The sequence below is a fragment of the Triticum aestivum genome, chromosome 2A (assembly GCF_018294505.1).
Source record: "Triticum aestivum cultivar Chinese Spring chromosome 2A, IWGSC CS RefSeq v2.1, whole genome shotgun sequence".
NCBI classification, from domain to species: domain Eukaryota; kingdom Viridiplantae; phylum Streptophyta; class Magnoliopsida; order Poales; family Poaceae; genus Triticum; species Triticum aestivum.
The window spans coordinates 787,015,195-787,036,171 of NC_057797.1; the positions used below are offsets into that span (position 1 = coordinate 787,015,195).

General features: G+C 44.9%; 1 protein-coding gene and 1 long non-coding RNA gene across 2 annotated transcripts; both read left to right on the top strand.

Moving 5' to 3' along the window:
• The first annotated feature begins 2,616 nt into the window (after nt 1-2,616).
• LOC123186807 (uncharacterized) lies at nt 2,617-3,157 on the top strand. Its single transcript, XR_006493715.1, has 3 exons — nt 2,617-2,720; nt 2,982-3,071; nt 3,145-3,157. It is a non-coding gene; the product is annotated as an uncharacterized lncRNA (long non-coding RNA).
• Nucleotides 3,158-18,184: 15,027 nt separating this feature from the next.
• LOC123186808 (putative leucine-rich repeat receptor-like serine/threonine-protein kinase At2g24130) lies at nt 18,185-20,578 on the top strand. The gene is made up of 2 exons (XM_044598508.1): nt 18,185-19,566; nt 20,296-20,578. The coding sequence occupies exons 1-2, from the start codon at nt 18,294-18,296 to the stop codon at nt 20,508-20,510; spliced, it is 1,488 nt and encodes a 495-aa protein (XP_044454443.1). The 5' UTR covers nt 18,185-18,293; the 3' UTR covers nt 20,511-20,578.
• The last annotated feature ends 399 nt before the right edge of the window (nt 20,579-20,977 follow it).

Here is a 20,977-nt window from a genome sequence, read left to right on the forward strand (position 1 = left end):
CATACTTTCATGGTCTTCAAAACTCATCCTCTCCAAGACATAGCGTCTTGCATAGCATGGGATAAGCTAGTTGAATTGGAAAAGATGAAAAATACACGTTAAAATAGTTGAAGTCATGCTTAATTACGAAAAAAACTATTGTCGTCGTTGCGTACCGTATGAACATCGAAGGTCTCCTCGAGCTTAATGCTGAAGCGCTGATCTTCATCCAGCTCAATGAACCTGTCGACATACCTCGGTCGTCGTGGCACCAGTCGCACTCCCCCGGGCGGTTTTCGTCGTCCGAGTACGACATTTCCGGCCTATATTCATAATTCAAATATTAAACTAGATCATTATTATTAATCACGGGTTGACTATCGGTGATGTACGTAGCTCCTCCTTTCATTCCCGAGTGCATTATTACACCAAATTGTCTAGCACACGAGAATGAAGGAGAACTTTTCCAATATGAGCATTCAATAAGCAAAACCAAATCATAAAATAAGCAAAACCAAATCATAAAATAAGGTAGTATTCAAATTAGCATGCATTCAATAATTATAAGCAAAAGTACATCATCTCTTGGTGTCCGTACATCGTCGAATATTATCACTAATATAGCATCACTAATACAACTAGAACTGTAGCGCCCAAAGGGTATCGTCGCGGGCGGTGGACACCCAAAGATAAGGAACCATCACAAGATCATAGCTCCAGTGAGATCCCTGAAGAACCTGCCAGGTATTGTCGAACCTGCCCTCCAATGCAACCATGTAGCGACGGACGTGCTCGTCCTGCTAGCTGACACGGTGACGTATCACCTCCGCGGTGTCCGGAAGCCTCGGCACTGTCACTGGCCCACGCGACCTCCACCAAACAAGGATCGGGTCATCAACGGGTTGCCTCCTCACCAACCTACGTCCCCCAGAAGGTAGCACCTCCCAATACTAGCCCGGCGGAGCCCAGTCCCGAACATGGCCCTGATCAAGCAGGCCTCCACCGCCGAGTCGACGACGACGAGGACGCGGGATAGGCATTGCCGACGTTGATGCAAGATCTACTTCTATATATAGTTAAATAAAGTAGTTTTATTAATTAAATCAACTAGCTAGTTCAACTACTAAGCACTTACTATAAATAAATAAAGTAGTACTTACCAAAAACAAACTACTTCTATATATAGTAAAATAAAGTAGTTTATTAAATCAACTAGGTAGTTCAACTATATATGAAGCACTTACTATAAATAAAATAAAGTAGTACTTACTAAAAATAAACTAGTATTTTTCTAACTAATTATATTAAACACTTTCTCTTCTTATTTTTTTCCTTTTTCTAAATACTATGAACAAAAAAATCATTAAAATTCTATGAACAAAATTACAACAGAAAAAAATCATAAAAGTTCTATGAACAGAAAAAATCATAAAAATTTGACATATTCGATCTTTGCATATATATGAACATACAAACATGCATATTCAACAATAATATCACCAAAAAATCTATTAACAGAAAAAAAATCTAACACAATATGAAAAAAAATCTAACAAAAAAAACTATGAACTACACATCTAAATTACAAAATCTAACAAAAATCATAAAAAGTTGTTCACGGCGACGGCGACGGCGACGGCAACGGCGAGGTGCGGCGCGTGGCGGGGCGGGGCGGCGACGGCCGTGGCGGCAGGGGACGGCGGCGTCGGGGCGGGGCGGGGCGGCGACGGCGCGGGCCGGGGCGGCAGGGGACGGTGGCGTCAGGGCGGGGCGGGGCGGCGACGGCGTCGGGGCGGCAGGGAAGGGGGGCGGCGCCCCCCCTTTCCTTCCCCTCTTCCTCCTCTTTCCCCCCTTCTCCTATTCCAACTAGGAAAGAAGGGAGTCCTACTCCCGGTGGGAGTAGGACTCCCCCCTTGGCGCGCCCTCCTTGGCCGACCGCCTCCTCCCCCTTGGCTCCTTTATATACGGGGGCGGGGGGCACCCCATAGACACACAAGTTGATCTACGGATCGTTCCTTAGCCGTGTGCGGTGCCCCCCTCCACCATATTCCACCTCGGTCATATCGTCGCGGAGTTTAGGCGAAGCCCTGCACCGGTAGAGCATCATCATCGTCACCACGCCGTCGTGCTGACGAAACTCATCCCCGAAGCTTTGCTGGATCAGAGCCCGGGGATAGTCATCGAGCTGAACGTGTGCTGAACTCGGAGGTGCCGTACGTTCGGTACTTGGATCGGTCGGATCGTGAAGACGTACGACTACATCAACCGCGTTGTGCTAACGCTTCCGTTTACGGTCTACGAGGGTACGTGGACAACACTCTCCCCTCTCGTTGCTATGCCATCACCATGATCTTGCATGTGCGTAGGATTTTTTTTTTGAAATTACTACGTTCTCCAACACATGCTCCCAGAGGTATTAAAGCACAAGTGTGGCCCTGAAATCGATGTCTGGATTGTAGGAGTTATACTTTACATACTTCTTTGGGTGTGCAAACATTTTTGGAAGGTACTTACTTTCCTTGATTGGACAGAATATATGTTGTGAAGAAATTAAAAATCACCTTACAAATTGTTGTGATGTTGTGCAGATTCTGAACAGGGAGTAGCACAAGCAATTATGTGCTCTGTGGTAGATTTCAAAAGAGACCCAATGCCCGGAGTATCTGAGCCTGCTAAAGACTTTGTTCGACAGACGCTGGATCCAAATCCAATCACACGGTTTACTACAACACACGTACTCGGTGAGCACTAGTGATGTTACCTTTCCCATTGTGTAATAGCATACAAAATGTTTTCTCTCTCTCATAATGGTGAATTCAATCTTACATTGGGGTATGTCTTTTTTATGCCATAGCCATGACCAATTGATAATTAACTTGCAGGGTTTTAATAATTGCATCAGACAATTTCACTATTTATTTTGTGGCATTGTTGATTGCATCAGTAGAACATGCATGGTTACATGATTCTAAAAAGAATCCTGACATTTCTCAATATAATAGGTGGTGTCTGTCGGTAGGATCTCCCTAAACATGCGTCATCAAATCCAACTGCAAGCTACACGACAAGCTATGATTGAATACCATGTACAAGTATGGGGACAGAATCTTCCATGTAGCTACGAAGCTATGCTTTGTTGTATACTGACTTTGTTGCTTGCTGCAGCTGACCTGCTGATGTTGCTGCTGTGCTGGGCAGGGAGTGAGTCCACTGACATACGGACACAAGAGATATTCAGTTATGAGGATTAGGATATTAATGATCGTTCAGTCATTGAGGATTAAAAGAGGCATCAATGCTCCAGTGGAGGTGGTATTGAAGTCGTGGCTGTCAGTAGTCCTTTTATTGATGCTAACTACATGGTAAGGAAATAATGCTATATGATTTTCATATTTTGTGCTATGAGATCTTCTGCAACTGAATTCGAAGTTAAAGCGTTGAACTCAGTTTTGCAGTAGTTAGTTCAATACTACTTTGTATCAAAATTTCATCAAACCATGTTGCACTGTATTTCGAGCATAGAAGCATTTACTTAACACCTAATTTTACGCAATTAGGTTCCTACTTTTTTTTGTTATTAGGTGCAACGACAAGAATCATCCAGTGTGTGCGTCCTTACTGCTGCCTTGCTGCGTGCGTGTGTTCTTGATTGTTGTGTGCGTGCTCGCTAGGTTACTGCTGGTGCTTTGTCGCTGGGTGTTGGGCTGCTGCTGGCCTGATGCTGATGCTTTGCTATATATATTTGTATGATGCTTGTATCTTCTATGCAGTTATGCTTTGTTATATACTGACCTTGTTGCTTGCTTGCTGCTGAGATGCTGATTTTGTTGCTATCCTAGCCATGGAGTGAGTCCAGTGACATACAGATATGAGAGATATTCGGTTATGAGGATTGGGGAAATTAATGATCATTCAGTCATTGCGGATTTGAAAGGAGACATCAAGGCAGCAAATGGGGCAGTATTTTGATCTCATTTCATCTGACGCATTGAATATTTGTTGTCTTCTTTACATGCCAGCAAGTTCATGTTGCTTTTCTTGTATGATTATTTGTAGTCTGCTCCACTGTGAACTTAAATGAAGACCTAGGCTGATCTCTAATTTGTGAATGTCATTGAGCTGCTGCTACACTCGCTGAAAGATTGGGTTGGTAGACTGTTGTACATTTGTTCAGTTCTTCCATTGTTTAGCTGATTCAGAATTTGGCTCAGGCCAGTGGATAAAATATGCTTATTTGCATGGTTGCTGGTGTATGTTGGTCATGCATCTGAACTCACTTACTTCCCATGATTTTAGGATGGCTGCTAAGCTTCTCTTTTTGCTGAAAAATCTATGGGCGAATGTGTTGGTGTGGGTAGCTTGCCTGTATGCAGAATCTATCCTTAGATTCTATGAGATGATGCATTGGTGTGGTCAGCCTGCCTGTGTGCAGAATCTTTGTTTACATTTTGTCAGAATTTTGCTTTCTTCCTTATTGTTCCTGTAGATAAATCGTGTGCGTGTCTATGATCTACTATGTCTGATGCATGTCTATGTAGTTATCCGATGCATGTCTATGTAGTTATCTGTTTAATAAACTTATATTTAGTTGGGTTGTCTGGAGAGTATAATATGGTTGAATGATTGTTTGCATGATCATATCATCATTTGGGGGATTGGTTTGAGTTCCTCAGGAAATTTAATTGTTCTGCCATAAAACTTCACTGTGAAAATTTTAGTTTCCAAGTTGACGTTCCACTACTAGGAAAAAGCCTACTAATGGCGTACTGGTTTTGCCTACTAATGGCGCATTACCAGTGCGCCATTAGTAGCACGCCACTAGTATTTTTTACTAATGGCGCACCACTGGTGCGCCATTAGTTTTGCCAACAGTGCGCCACTAGTGTCTTCTATACTAATGGCGCATCACATGGTAGTGCGCCATTAGTAACAATTTTTTTAATTTTTTTTCTTAATCTCAGGTCACTATTTCACCTATGAGATATCCAACACATATATATACAACAAGCATCCATATAACAATCATAGCCAACACATAAATTCCATCATATATACATACATAGCCAACACACAAGTTCCATCATATATACATACATAGCCAACACACAAGTTCCATCATATATACATACATAGCCAACACATAGTTCCATCGTTACATATTACAAAAGTTTCACATTGTTCATTCAACACCGTTATCCATCAATTCACCAAAGTTTCACATTGATACAAAATAAAAACACAAATGGAAAAGAAGCACTCCATCTACGCAAGCTTCCGTCAATTAAATCAAATTTGCAAAATGATAAATAAAAAGTTAGAAGAAGAAGAAGAAGAAGACTAGAAGAATACTAGAAGAATACTAGAAGAAGAAGAACACTAGAAGAAGAATAAGAAGAATTTTGGAAAAGAAGAAGAATAAGAAAAAGACTATAAGCTTATTATGTAAACTTGATCATTTTGTGCTAACATAAGTTATTTTGGAGCTAACCTATAGGAAACTAAGCATATAAGCTCTAAGTTAGCATATAAGAGCCAACTTAGGTAAAAATGAAGCTAACATATAGGAAACTAAGCATATTAGAGATAACATAGGTAAATAAGTATATATATATATATATATATATATATATATATATATATATATATATATCATTTTGGATAACTAACCTATAGGGGATCTGACATACCTGACTAAGTTCAGTTCTCATGCATTGTTCTTCTCCTTCTCGTTCTCCTTCCTCTCCCTGATGCGCCAAGAGCGGCGAGGCGGTGGAGGCAGTGGAGGCAGTGGGATGTAGTCTTCTAGCACAATTGGCGTGGTCATGTCGCCCAGTTGTGGGATCGCCGGCGCCACCACCGGTGCGTGGTCATTGTCGGGCACCACCACCATCGTGAGGCCACCTTCAGGCACGACCATCGCTAGGTCATCCTCAGCCACCTCCATCTCTTGCCCGTGGTCAGCCACCACCATCTCTTGCCCTTGGTCAGCCACCACCAGCGCTAGGTCATCCTCAGCCTGATGCCCATCGTCATCCTGCAGCTCCTCATCCTCACTCTGCTCCTCTTCTCCCGCACTCCAGTCCGGATCATCCTTCTTGTTGTCTATGCTGCTGCCAGAATGGCTGCTGCTTTCGCTACAGCCAGAATCGCTGCTGCTTTCGCTACAGCCATAGTCGCTGCTGCTTTGGCTGTAGCCAGTGTCGCTGCTGCTGCTCCCATTACCTGTTCAAACTGCAACAATGACTGTTAACAATCGATGTGAGACAAAGCCAAACGTAGAGGAATAAGAAGAGGCAGAACGTACCGGCATCATCATCGGCAGCGTAGCGCATGCGACACATAGTCGTGTTGAACACCTTCACGATGAGCATGGTGGCGTCGTCGTCGTACCTGAAGAGAAGGAAGTACCCCAGCCGCAGGTCGTAGGCACGGTAGAACTTCTCCCACCCACGAGACAAGTACATGTGGCCCTTCTTGATCACCAACTCCACATCCCACTGCCTGCGAAACCCGCTGCCGGCCTATCACAACTTCACATTATTTGGCGGATCTTCACCCATCAGCATGTTCATAAAACTGTCAGGCAGCCTCTGCAGTTTGGGACAATGAGTGATGTAGCAAACAACAGATATCATAATGAGATGGGTGAAGGGGAGATCTCTCGTTTTATATACCTGCGTCATGTATGATACTGAAGTCTCAAGTATGATAGTGAAGAACTCGGAAGCATCCAACTCGTACTGCGGTTTCGCAGATCGGCGGTGGCTGCTTCCCGCCATCTCTGATAAGCAGCAGAAGAGACCAATTAGTACCCTTACAACAGATCATAAAACATGCATGATAACAGGCATTAGTCGCAAGTACCCCATATGTCCTATTTTTAGCAAAGTCATGCTAAAATTCACGGAAAATTTCAGCATTACCTTTGCTGAAAATAGGACATATGGAGTACCCGAATTTGCCGGAACGGAAGTTAATCGACATTCCGGCAAACTCAAGGGCCTATTGGGGTTCCTACAACATCATCACAAGTACAGCAGCAGCAGCAGTGAATACAGGCATAACAGCAGCAAAACTGACTTGTTGTTAATGAACAGTGGCTTAAGATATATAAAACTACATTGCAAATGTGCCATCTCAATAGAACAACTCATGGAAGTAAACTACTAGCAGGCTCAAAAGTCAAGTAAACTGAAGATTATGACAGCTTGCAAACACAGGACCATGTCATTATCATGGCAGTCCACTATATATTTTTATGACAAAATACATCATTATCAAGGCACATTATGGCCATTTTCTTACATGATGCTAACTGTACCTAACTGAATTTTTTGACAGTAGCTCAAGTTTTTGACAGTAGCTCCTCACTTTCTGTTGCCTGCAACACTTTTTGTGCTAGCAGCTCAAGTTTGTGCCATTGGAGAAAATAAGCAGGAACCAACATATGTAAGGTTTCAACAAGACTCATCATCAGTATATATAAGGAGGATCTTTGTAAACAAACGAACACTAAGAGCAGAATGTTCTTGCAACAAACATTATTGTGTGACATTGAAAGGCATCACTCTGCTTAAAGGGAAGGATGACTTAAGTGGCAGATGTATATGATTGCACCACTTGATCTGCACTTCTCTATATTATATGATGTACTGAAGAACTTGAGCAAAAAAAGATAAATAGGAACATATTTCTCACCTTGGAGGTGTTGCTGCTGTTGCACTGTCTGAACTTCACTTCCTTTACCTCCTCGGAAACCTGAAATATGGAGATGTTAGAAAGGTTAATGAACCAACAGATGCCCTAATGGAAGTAATAACAACATGACAGCAAACAACCAACAAACATGATGGGCTTAAGATTAATGAACCAACATCGACAAACCAGATGGACAGAGATGTAGTGAGAGGAAAATTCTTTTCTGAATTTTTTATTTGTCTTTGAATCTGTTCCCAAAGTCAGCCAGAACAAACACAACATTATTATATATGATGCGCTTGCTCCTTGCTGCCTTGTACACTTAGGAGCTCACTGAAAAGCAATGACATATTCATGATCTAGTTTAGCAGCAGGTTGCAATATTCCCCCTAATTGCAAGATGCATCATTTCTAATTAATTAGGAGAACCTACCTAGCGAGTCTCTGATTCGTTTATACCGTCAATAAAAAAATTCTACAAGAAAAAAAGGTAGGCCAAATATTCATGTCACTTCCATTAGGGCATCATCTTCCTACAACTACTCATCTTCAGCAGCACATGATACTACTACTGTATCTAATACAACAACATGACACTTGTTACTGTATCTAATGTTCCTACAACTACTGTATCTACAATAGTAGCACATGATACTGCTACTGTATCTACAACTACAACTACTACAACAACATAAAACTACTATGCATCATCTTCCTACTATAATTGCTACTCATCTTTAGAACCAAACACCAGCAAAAACAGAACCAAACTACTATCCATCCATCTAGCAAGCAACTAGCACAACTCATCCATCCATCCATCAAGCATCATATACCTAACTAACATCAACATACATACATCTATCTAACATCCATTGATCCGTGTAACAAGAGAGGAACAGGGAACAGTGACATGGACAAGAAGCATAGAGGCAAGGAAGAGAGGCTCACCCCAGGCCGCGGTCGAAGGAGAGCAGCCGCTGGCCACGCGCAGGAAGAGACGGCGGGAGGTGGTGGCGAGGGTCACGGCACCGTCCTTGGCTCGCCGGCTGCTGCGGAGGTGACCGGTGGTGGAGGACGGCAGGGGCAGGCGGGGTGGGCGTGTCGGGGCCGCGCTCGCCGGCTGCTGCAGGGGCCTGTACCGGAGGCGGGGCAGCGGAGGGTTCGGCCGGCTGGGCGCGCCGTCGCGGCGGGCCGGCAGCGGTGGCGGCGGCTAGGAACCCTAGCTGTCGCGCTCGGGAGGGAGGTTGACGCAGGCGGGGCCGCGGGGGGAGGGGGACGGCGAGGGCGCGGGCACGGGCGGAGGGGGGCGGTGAGGGAGGTGGTCGGCGGCGGAGGGTGGTCGGGTGCACGGCCGGGGACGGCGAGCACGGGGGAAGTGGTGGTCGGCGGGTGAGATGAGGCAGGGGAGGGATTAGAGTGCGGATTGGGGATTGGGGATTTTAGTGTGGGGGAGGCTTAGCAATGGCGCACCATCCAGGGATGCGCCATAAGTACATCCATAGCAATGGCGCACCACCGAGGGATGCGCCATAAGTAATTTAATCTAGCCCGACTTGTCAGGTTATATACCACCTAACCCTATCTACAACAGAACCCGCCCACTAGCCCGACTGATCAGTACGCAGCACACACACTAGGAGGTCTTGGGTTTGATTCCCAGGCGCCCCAATATTATTTTATGCATTTTAAATCCTGTTTGATATTTATTTGTGTTTAAATATGTTCAAACTTGTTTAAATCATAACAGTAATATTTTTTATAAAAACAGTAATAATTTTTAAAAAAATATGTTCAAATTTATTACTTGAAAATATCATCGGCGGCGGCGGTGGAGCGGGGGAGGGTGCGGGGGTGCCCGTTGGCGGCGGTGGAGCGGGGGAGGGTGCGGGGGGCCAGGTGCTCGTCGGCGGCGGTGGAGCGGGGGAGGGTTGCGGTGGGTCGTCGGCGGCGGTGGAGCTAGCGGGGGAGGGTGCGGGTGGGATCGAGATCGAGATCAAAAAGTGTCCATGAAATTTAAAAATATTCATGATATCAAAAAGTGCCCATTAGTAGTTTAAACTAGTAATGGCGCACTTTGACACGGTGCGCCATTAACAGTTTTGCAAAAAAGTAAAAAAAATATGCTAATGACGGACTGTTTATAAGGTGCGCCATTACTTGTTAGAACTAGTAATGGCGCACTTTGACATCATGCGCCATTAGTATGTATGGAAAAATAGAAAAAAATATATTAAATACTAGTGGCGCACCGTGTGTCTGGTGCGCCATTAGTGTCTTCCACACTAATGGCGCACCTCCAACCGGTGCGCCATTAGTATATAGTAGTGGTGCACTGCTTACCTGGTGCGCCATTAGTATCAATCCTATCTATAACCCTTTTCCTAGTAATGTTCGGTCATATACAGGAAAAACTCACATTTATTTGTATCTCAACTTTATTGGTTTATTTAACTATGTATATTATAAGATTGGAGATGGAAAAACTTTTGGTTTTGAATGTATCTTCTGTAGTTAGCAAACTGTTGCTATTCTTGCAGTCTATGAGAGCTAAATTTACAGGGCGAGACTAGCTCCCATCTGTTTGGATTCATCGTGTGCATTGGAGCCACTGCTGCAAGAGCGTTGAACACTGTGTTGCAAGTAATTCTTCTGTCGTCCGAGGGGTAATATTTTTTCTCTGCATTTGTGTGGATGACAGATTATGAACGGATGCTCTATACAATCCATGAGCAAAATATGTAGATAAAATATAGAAGCTTCTAGGATTTGTCTTTTTTGGTATATATACCGGGTGTTGTGTATATACTTCTAGGTTGTGGTATTTAGGTATATCTTGGCTTTTCCCTCTAAAAAAGGTACATCCTGACTTTTGACTACTTTGTTGTCTTGTAGGGAGAAACTTAATTCTATGAACCTGCCCTTGTACATGGCTCCAATTGTTCTCATTCTCTTTCTTCCTGCTACCCTCTTTATGGAGGATAATGTTGTTGGCGTTACAACAGAACTGGTCAAAAAGGATTTCACTATTGTTTGGTTGCTGTTGTTCAACTCTTGCTTGTAATATCCTGTCAATTTCACCAATTTCTTGGTGACGAAACATACTAGCGCATTGGCACTACATGTACGCCATGCTTTCTCACTGTTAATTAAATTCATTCTCATGCATAAGTTACTGGAGCATAGTTTAGCAGGTTGTGCAAGAAGTTCTACCACCTTGTATTCCCTCCGTCCGAAAAAGCTTGTCTCTCAAATGGATGTATCTAGCATCAAGTTAGTGCTAGATACATCCATTTGAAGAACAAGCTTCGGACAAGTTTTTTTTTCGGACGGAGGGAGTAGATTTGATTTAAAAATGTAGTAAAATGATCTGTAATCATCAGTTCATGACAATGTATATTATTCACATCTGCAGCAGAGTATGGCTTTTAATTAATGTAATGTACCTTTGGAGGTAACATAGAGAATAGGGTTATAATATTTGTTCCAAATATGATGTATACTACTTTTTGGATTATAATATTTGTTCCAAATATGGGTGGATGGCTGTTTTTTTTTCATCTGTGTCAACCCCGGTCAGTTGCTGAGCTTACAAATATGCTTACTGCCACTATCTCTTTTTACTAGAAATGCTTATCACAATTCTTTATTTATTTTTCATAAGTCCTATGGGGCACACAATTTTAGTTTTTTTTTTGACATTTTGTTATGTCGGCTTGTTCCACAATTAAGTGGAGTATACCTGATTTTTTTAATAATGGTATAACATGAATATGCCCTTGTCAATAGTATTGGCATATGTGCCAAGTAAGCCCATAACTAAATTTAGCTGCGTGGGTGATACACTTAAAGAATCTTATGGATTTGTTACCATATGTGCTTGCCCGCAACTAAACCATGAATTTTATTATTCAATACACATTTTGATTCAGTAGGTCTCTGCGCCATTTGGCGACTCTAAAAAAAGGCTCTGTACTCAGTTTTATTCCATAGGTTCTAGGAGATCCTTTGTGTAAACGATAGGTTGCAAAAACGTTGTATATTTTGTGACATAGGGAGAAACTTTATCACCAACTAAAGGCTTTGATATGCAAATAATTCTCTGTTCAAAGTCAAGATCATATATGCCTAAGTTGAGAAAATAGTGGCTTTAAGTTCTTCGTTTAAATTGGGCTTTCGCTCCACTTTGTTTCAAGTTCTGAACTGTTTGAATACGGAGAAGATAATTACAACCATTTTTTTCTCCCGCCTTATTACATCTTGATATTAGACGGCTGAAAATGACACTACATATTTTGAAAGAATTGTTCTTATCTTTACGCATTACAAAGATACAAACAATTGCTACATTGGAAAATATTATTTTTCCAGATTTCTCTGGGTTTGACCTGGGACCTTGTGTCATTTGGCGCAACGGATAATTTTGTTCATGGTACTTGCTTATGACGTTTAAGTTGGCATACATGCCTGCCCATGAACAAGTCTTTTTTTGCGGGAACCATGAACAAGTCTATTGATACATGTTCTTTTTTCAAATCACACGTGTTAGTGAGTCTCAACGCTATTTGCGAACATGATTTCAAATGGGTTTCTGCAAACATGGTAGCAAGTAGTTTGTGCTACAAAATTGAAATGTGTGTATACATCTCATTATGGATAACAATCCACCATGTTTCTTATTAAAGGGCATTAAACCATGGATACTTTTTTTCATTGTGCACATGGATTTAGCGTGCCTCCGCGTCATTTGGCACAATGGGTCCATGATAACCATATTGTCAACTAAAACAATGCTTCCTTAACTGGTGCACGTGTTATACACTTATACTTTTTTTTCAAACTTGGATTTTGCAGCTTGATAATCATATTTGCAATATAGCATGGTTAAAAAAATGAGCTTTCTACTACCGATGTCGAATAGGTCCTTGCAAAATGAAACTATTTTCATCGACAACATGTCTTTAGCGGGTCTCTGCGCCATTTGGCGCAACGGGTCAACTAGTATGCATAACCACGGGTGTTCCTCGACATAGCACAGATGTTAATTGTCCCAATTTAATCAGTATTACTATTAGAAAAATATCTAAAAATTAACATCCCCGCTCTTTCTCCTTATACAAGGTCAGCCTCTTGGAGCATCTCCAGCCGATCCCCTACAATTTAGCCTCTCAAATGGCCCCTCAAACATTGACTTCGTATACTCCCTCCATCTGAGAAAGTTTGTCCCAAGCTTGTTTCTTAAATGGATACATTCATTTGAGGGATATGATTTTCGGACGGAGGGAGTATTTAAGAAGTTACATGAAAGCTGTTCCTACTCAAACCCATAAAACTTAACTCCGTTCGTTTATTTAAGGTTGGGGATTGCCCACTAGTAAGTAGTAGTGCTAATTCTTTGTATTGTTAATTCTCCAAAGAAGATGGCGCTCGATGATGATTAAACATGCATGTTGACGTCCATTAGGCGGCCACCTGATCATCATCATATGACTCATCCGCAAGATAGAAAGGATCTCAAGTTAATTAGGTCATTATTCAGGTGCTTTCACGACCAAGTTGACAATCAGCAAGTAATTAACATTTGCTGCATGCATACAAAGTGGGCGCTATTTCTTGCATCTGTCTGATAGACTGGTCGGTCGTGTGGCGGCCTTGAACCGCTAGTGTAGTTTAATGTTGTTGTAGATTCGATAGGAACTCCAAGAAAGATTTGTACTGCAAACATACGATAAGAACTTCCATCACATACTTTTTACCTCTTCATCAAATTATTTAGGCTTGCATGAGCATGCTTGTTGCTTTAGTTAGTACGATTCAAGGTATGTAGCAGAAAGTGATCGATGCACTACTTACGCTCAAGAAAGATTGTTACCTCAAGCGTTTTACTAATGTTATGAGGTTTTGCCTTGAATATATAAAGGTGAATGGTCTTCAGGATATTAGTACATGATGCACAAGTTTACGAGAATGTATCAAAGTATGATTTTTGTGGGTATGTGTATGTTCAAACTTTGTTCGTGACCGAAAAGTCATTAACTTAAATGAAAAGTCAGTATTATCTTATACGTCATTGGAATTTTGACCGTGCAATCAGGACACGTTATATTAAGATACTTTTGGGGTCGTTGCAGGGAAAGCAACAATAAGCACAGGTTGAAGTGATGGTAGTAGTGAAAGAATAACAGAGAGATGATTATATTTGTGATGTACTATGCCCCTTGGGCTTTATCTTCCATATATACTAGTACATGTTTACAACTTGAGAATCAAGTCAGGATCACATAGGATCAACATAACAGATTTTACCATATCTAATATCACTGGTATGATTGCTACTTGATCATATGCCGGTTATAAAAGCACAAGATATTTACGATAACATTCTTCAAGATGGCAACGGGGACGAAACCCACTGGGTTTTGCTAGCCCAAACCCGTCCCCACGAGGAAATTGCAAGCCCATCCCCATCTTCGTGCATGGCGAAAGTTTTTTGCCCATCCACTAAACCCGCTGGGTTTTCTAAACCCGCGGGAAACCCGTCCCCGTGAGTAGTCAGTGAAAACAACAGCTTATGAAAGAAAAACATGAGCATATTACAGCAGACATAGTATATTTCAGAAGCAAAAAGGAGCGTAGTTCAGCAGTAAAACTTGAGCAAAGTTCAATACAATACAATAGTATGTTTCATGAACATTTCAGCAATAACAGTAGCTAAAAGTAGCATATTTCAGCACAATACAAATACCCATTTCAGCAACAAAGATGAGCATATTTTAGCAACAAACAAGAGCATATTCAATCATACATGGTTTAACAAGATGGCCGTATTCTGAGACGGGTATGTCGGGTTTCGGGTTCGGGTACTGCTCAAATGGTTTTGAATGCACGAAACATGGCGGGTTTTATAGTGTGCCCATCAATAGCCTTGCGGGGTTAGAAAGACGCATGTCCCTACCCCCTAATAGGATAAAAACTCGCAGGGACGTGGGTTTCGGGGTCCCATTGCCATATTGAAACATTCCCCCTCAATCTCAACCAGCCACAAGGTTGAGATTGCATCATAATTTGTCCAACATGACCTTTGTAGCAGGTTTAGTGAAAGAATCCACCACTTGATCACCAGAGGACACAAGCCTGACATTCAATGCCCCTTGTGCCACCTTTTCTCTAACAAAGTGAAAATCCACCTCTATGTGCTTCGTCCTAACATGGAATACTGGATTTGCAGTTAGGTATGTGGCACCCAAATTATCACACCATACGATTGGTGGACGAGACTGGGGCACACCCAGTTCTCTAAGCATAGACTGTACCCAAGCAACTTCAGCTGCACCATTCACAAGAGCATTATATTCTACCTCGGTACTTGAACTTGATACTGTTGGTTGTTTCCGAGCGGTCCATGATATCATGTTAGTGAAGGGCATATGCCCTAGAGGCAATAATAAAGTTGTTATTTATATTTCCTTATATCATGATAAATGTTTATTATTCATGCTAAAATTGTATTGACCGGAAACTTAGTACATGTGTGAATACATAGACAAAACAGAGTATCCCTAGTATGCCTCTACTTGACTAGCTCGTTAATCAAAGATGGTTATGTTTCCTGACCATAGACATGTATTGTCATTTGATGAACGGGATCACATCATTAGAGAATGATGTGATGGACAAGATCCATCTGTTAGCTTAGCATAATGATCGTTAAGTTTTATTACTATTTCTTTCTTCATGACTTATACAAGTTCCACTGACTATGAGATTATGCAACTCCCGAAAATGCCGGAGGAACACCTTGTGGGCTATCAAACGTCACAACGTAACTGGGTGATTATGAAGATGCTCTACTGGTGTCTCTGAAGGTGTTTTTTGGTTGGCATAGATCAAGATTAGGATTTGTCACTCCGTGTATCGAAGAGGTATCTCTGGGCCCTCTCGTTAATGCTCATCACTATAAGCCTTGCAAGCAATGTGACTAATGAGTTTCTTACGGGATGATGCGTTATGGAACGAGTAAAGAGACTTGCCGGTAATGAGATTGAACTAGGTATGAGGATACCGACGATCGAATCTCGGGCAAGTAACATACGATGACAAAGGGAAAACGTATGTTGTTATGCGGTTTGACCGATAAAGATCTTCGTAGAATATGTAGGAACCAATATGAGCATCCAGGTTCCGCTATTGTTTATTGACCGGAGATGTGTCTTGGTCATGTCTACATAGTTCTCGAACCCGTACGGTCCGCACGCTTAACATTCAATGACAATTTGTATTATGATTTATGTGTTTTGGTGACCAAAGTTTTGTTCTCGGAGTCCTGGATGAGATCACGGACATGACGAGGGGTCTCGAGTGGTTCGGGTATTTTACCGGAGTACCGAGGGGCCCCTCGGGGAAGTATTGGACCTACATGGGCCTTAGTGGAGAGAGAGGAGGGCCGCAAGGGTTGGCCGCGCGCTCCCCCATGGCAGTCCGAATTGGACTAGGGGAGGGGCGGCGCCCCCCCCCCCCTTTTCCTCTCCCTCTCCCTCTCCTTCCTTTTCCCTCCGGTGGAAGAACGGAAAAGGGGGGCCAAATCCTACTAGGAGTGGAGTCCTAGTAGGACTCCCCCCCATGGCAGGCACCTCCTGGCCGTCGGCCTTCTCCTCCGCTCCTGTATATACGGGGGAGGGGGCACCCCAAAGGCACATCAATTGTTCTCTTAGCCATGTGCAGTGCCCCCCTCCACAGTTTACACCTCCGGTCATAGCGTCGTAGTGCTTAGGCGAAGCCCTGTGCGGATCACATCACCATCACCGTCATCACGCCGTCGTGCTGACAAAACTCTCCCTCGACCCTCTGCTGGATCAAGAGTTCGAGGGACGTCGTCGAGCTGAACGTGTGCTGAACTCGGAGGTGTCGTACGTTCGGTACTAGATCGGTTGGATCGTGAAGACGTTCGACTACATCAACCGCGTTAACCTAACGCTTCCGCTTTCGGTCTACGAGGGTACGTGGACACACTCTCCCCCTCTCGTTGCTATGCATCTCCTAGATAGATCTTGCATGATCGTAGGGATTTTTTTGAAATTGCATGCTACGTTACCCAACAGTTAGATCCAAGAAAGACAACGAAACCTCTTGTGGAGCGTCTATCATCGGCACAACATGCCCAATCAGCATTAATGAAGACACTAAGAAGTGTGGAACTCGATCTATTAATCAAAAGTCATGTAACTGTAATACCCTTGACATATCTCAATATGCGCTGGACAGTCCCCCAATGCACACATCAGTAGGTTTGGACAAGTTTGGGAGACCTTGTTTACAACAAAAGAAAAGGCCGAGTGAGCGGAAGATACTGCAAACCTCCAACCATAGTGCGGTAACTAAAAGCATCATCATCACTAAGAGGAGTGCCAGGATTTGTTGTCAGCTTATCTGTGACTGACATGGGTGTGGAAACCGCCTTGCAATTCTCCATATGTGTTCTGTGAAGAAGATCATCAGTGTAATTGTGCTGAGAGAGCACCATTCTCTCTGAATTATAGGTGGCTTCAACCCCAAGAAAGTAACCCAAACAACCAAGATTCTTGATAGGAAAGGACCGAGAGAGGGTGCGAAGCAGACGGTCCACCGCTTGAGAACAAGAGCAAGCAATTACAATATCGTCAACATAAACAAGCATGTACATGACCACAGAATCATGTTGGAAGATGAAAAGCGACGTGTCAGCCTTAGATGAGTGAAAACCGAGAGGCTGTAGCCGGTCACTATGGTGAGAATACCATGCCACTGATTCAGTTTTCCCTCAAAAAACTATTTTTTTTTGTTTTTTTTTGTTTTCATACTTTTCATTTTGACATATTAGCACAGAAAAGGGTTAGGCATGCGCTAAAGAACGATGCATGCTGCAAATTTGGGGTGCCGGATTACGCGTGCTTCATAATTTGCACCGCGTGTTTTTTGAGGCACGCGTTTTTGGGCATCTGATAAACCAATATTGGGTTAGGTGCGCTAAAAGTACTACAGTGGCGCGCTAAAACTATTTTAATGCGCGAAACTTTTATGCGCCTGTTGGAGTGCTCTTATACATTATACTCCCTCCGTTCCTAAATATAATGAGACCTTTTACGGTACATCAAATCACTTTTAGCCTACTACCCATTTAATTGAGTAGTATGATGTACCGTAAAATGTCTTAATATAAACCTTTTAGAGATTCCACTATAGACTACATATGAAGCAAAAAGAGTGAATCTACACTCTAAAGTATGTGTATAACTCTATATACATTTGTATGTAGTCCATAGTGAAATCTTTAAAAGGTTTTATATTTAGAAACGGAGAGAGTACATTGCAGACAGGCAGAAAGTGTACAAAAAGGAAACAGGCAAAAAGCCTGAAGACCAGCAAGTCATTTATATTACATGAAGCTTGCGATGTGCACCGTGGTGCACAAGGCCACAAGCAGCCTATAAGAGTCATCGAGGGAACAATTTGGGTGTAGAGAGCACAAGGAGGCACTATCCCGGCGAGCAGCGTTGCTATCACCATTCCTATATATCCTTCGATGTGAGCTTGAGCTCCAGCACCAAGCTAGCTACTCCCAACACCCCGCGCGCCCTCTCATGGCGGCCACGCCAACCTCAACGGTCCTCCTGTTCACGTTTCTCCTCTCCTTCCTCTTCCTCTTCCTCTTCCACGAGGCAGCCAGCGTCAGCGGCGTGTCGGAAGAGGACGACCTCTCCGCGCTTTTGGACTTCAAGGCCGCCGTCTCCGGCGACCCCAAGGAAGTTCTCGCCGGCTGGGGTTCCTCGCCGGACGTGTGCAGCTGGACCGGTGTCACCTGCGACCCGGTGACGCGGCGTCGGCGTGTCGTGCAGTTGGTGCTGAGAAATCAGAGGCTCTCAGGCGAGGTCTCGCCCGCGCTCGGCAACCTCTTGCACCTCAGGGTACTGGACCTCTCCGGCAACCACTTCGCCGGCAGCGTCCCGCCGGAGCTCGGCAACCTCTCGAGACTCAAATTTCTCGACGTGTCGTCCAACGCGCTGCTCGCCGGGATGGTTCCGCCAGAGCTCGGCAATCTCTCGAGGCTCAGCACCCTCGATCTCTCCGGGAACGCGTTCGCTGGGCCGGTGCCGCCGGGGCTCGGTAAGCTCTGCCGGCTGAAGCAGCTCAGCCTCGCGGACAACCAGTTCGACGGCTCGATTGCGCCGGAGCTCACGCGTATCCGGGGCCTGGAATACCTCAACCTTGGCGGGAACAACCTCTCTGGGAACATCCCGGCGGCTATCTTCTGCAACCTCTCCGCCCTGCAGTACATCGACATGTCGTCGAACAATCTCGGCGGCGCGATCCCCATCCGACCGGATTGCTTTGTCCCCAACCTGAAGTTCCTCATGCTGTGGTCCAACAACCTCGTCGGCGGCATCCCACCATCGCTGTCGAACGCGACCAAGCTTCAGTGGCTGCTGCTGGAGTCGAATTTCCTCGACGGCGAGCTGCCCATGTTGGGCGGCATGAGGAGCCTCGAGTTTCTGTACCTGTCGTTCAACAACTTGACGAGCCCGCAGAACAACACCGACCTCGAGCCGTTCTTCGCCTCGCTTACGAACTGCACCAGCCTGAGGGAGCTCGGTGTCGCAGGGAACGACCTCGCCGGAACGATCCCGTCTGTCGTCAGTCGCCTCTCCACTGGCCTAACGCAGTTCCATCTTGACTTGAACAGCATCTTCGGTGGGATCCCGGCGAACCTCACCGACCTCGCCAACCTCACCTACCTCAACCTCTCCCATAACCTCTTCAACGGCTCCATCCCACCGGACTTATCGCGGATGCAGCGGCTCGAGCGGCTAGACCTCTCAAACAACCAGCTCTCCGGCAACATCCCGCCATCCATGGGCCCATGTCAGGGTGGACGTGACGAGCGGGCTTTCGGCCCGGCTCGCGGCTCGTTCTGGCCCGGACCGTGCGGTCCTGGCTCGCTCAATAATATGGCCGGTCCGGTCCACGCAAACAGGACCGAAATTTGGTCGGTCCGGTCCGCTGAAAGCTCGGTCCGGCTCGGAGGACCGAAGGCCCAGCCCAATATACAGCTAATCAGGAGAGCCCAACGCATATAGTCGTGCCTCGTGCGTGCGTGACCTAGCGAGCGAGCTTCCTCTCTCCCTCGCCTCCCTCTCCCCTGCGCGGCTGCGCCGTCAGGCAGCTTCTTCTCTCCCCTACGCGGCCCCCCTCCCTCGCCTCCCTCTCCCCGGCACCGGCCCCCTCCGCCTCGCGCCGCCGTGCCCTCGCGCGGCTGCTCCTCGTCTACCCCGCATAGCCGAGCCGCTCCCTCTCTCTTCCTTGCCTCTCCCTCGCGCCGCCGTGCATCAGGAGCGTCTTCTCCGGCTCCGGCCACCCTGCTTCTTCTCCGACCACCCCTCCGCCACGCTGGACCCACATGGCAGTGACTGGATGTCGCCGGACCGTGAGGACCGCCGGTCCGCACCGAGCTTCACGCCTGCCGGTCCGGTCCCTGAAATCAGGACCGCTGCACTGCTCGGTCCGGTCCGGCCCGGACCGCCGGCGGCCGGTCCAAACGACGGCTCGGACCGGGACCGGACCGGCCCGGACCGTGTCCACCCTGAGGCCCATGCCAGCAGCTCGGGCTGCTTGATCTTTCGCAGAACCATCTCGCCGGCGGCATTCCTCCTAGCATCATGCAGTGCGTTAACTTGCGAAAGCTCGATCTCTCAGAGAACATGCTGCGTGGTGTGATCCCTGCTGGCTTGTCGCAGCTGACCTGGCTGTTCCACCTCGACCTCTCCGACAACCTTCTGTTCGGCGCGATCCCAGATAGGTAGATGAATCTGGCTAGAGTATAAGACTTCAACATACTACTATATCTCCAGGGGCGGAGCCAGGATTTGAACATGAGGGGGGCGAAAAAATAATGATCGCTCAAGAGACGTGTCACAAAAAATATAGTCTGAATATATGGCACTTATATGAATGTCCCGCCATATATTTCTGTAATATAAAGAAAAATATACATTTCTGTTAGTTCAAATTTTTCTCTACAATAACAATGGCCGAACATGTTGATTATCCAATCAAATGAAAAATAAATACTTGTATATTGGAGTCGGTGATGCTATCGTGTATGGCTGATAAGGGCCCTCGGAAATAGAGTAGACGTGCAAACATTAAACCAAAGGTGAAATTGGATGTACAATTTGAAATCTTATTGCATCCAATTAATGAATCGAACCTTTGACTTGTAGCAATGCTACCAATTCACTAAGAAATAGTCCTATAGTCTCTAATGTGT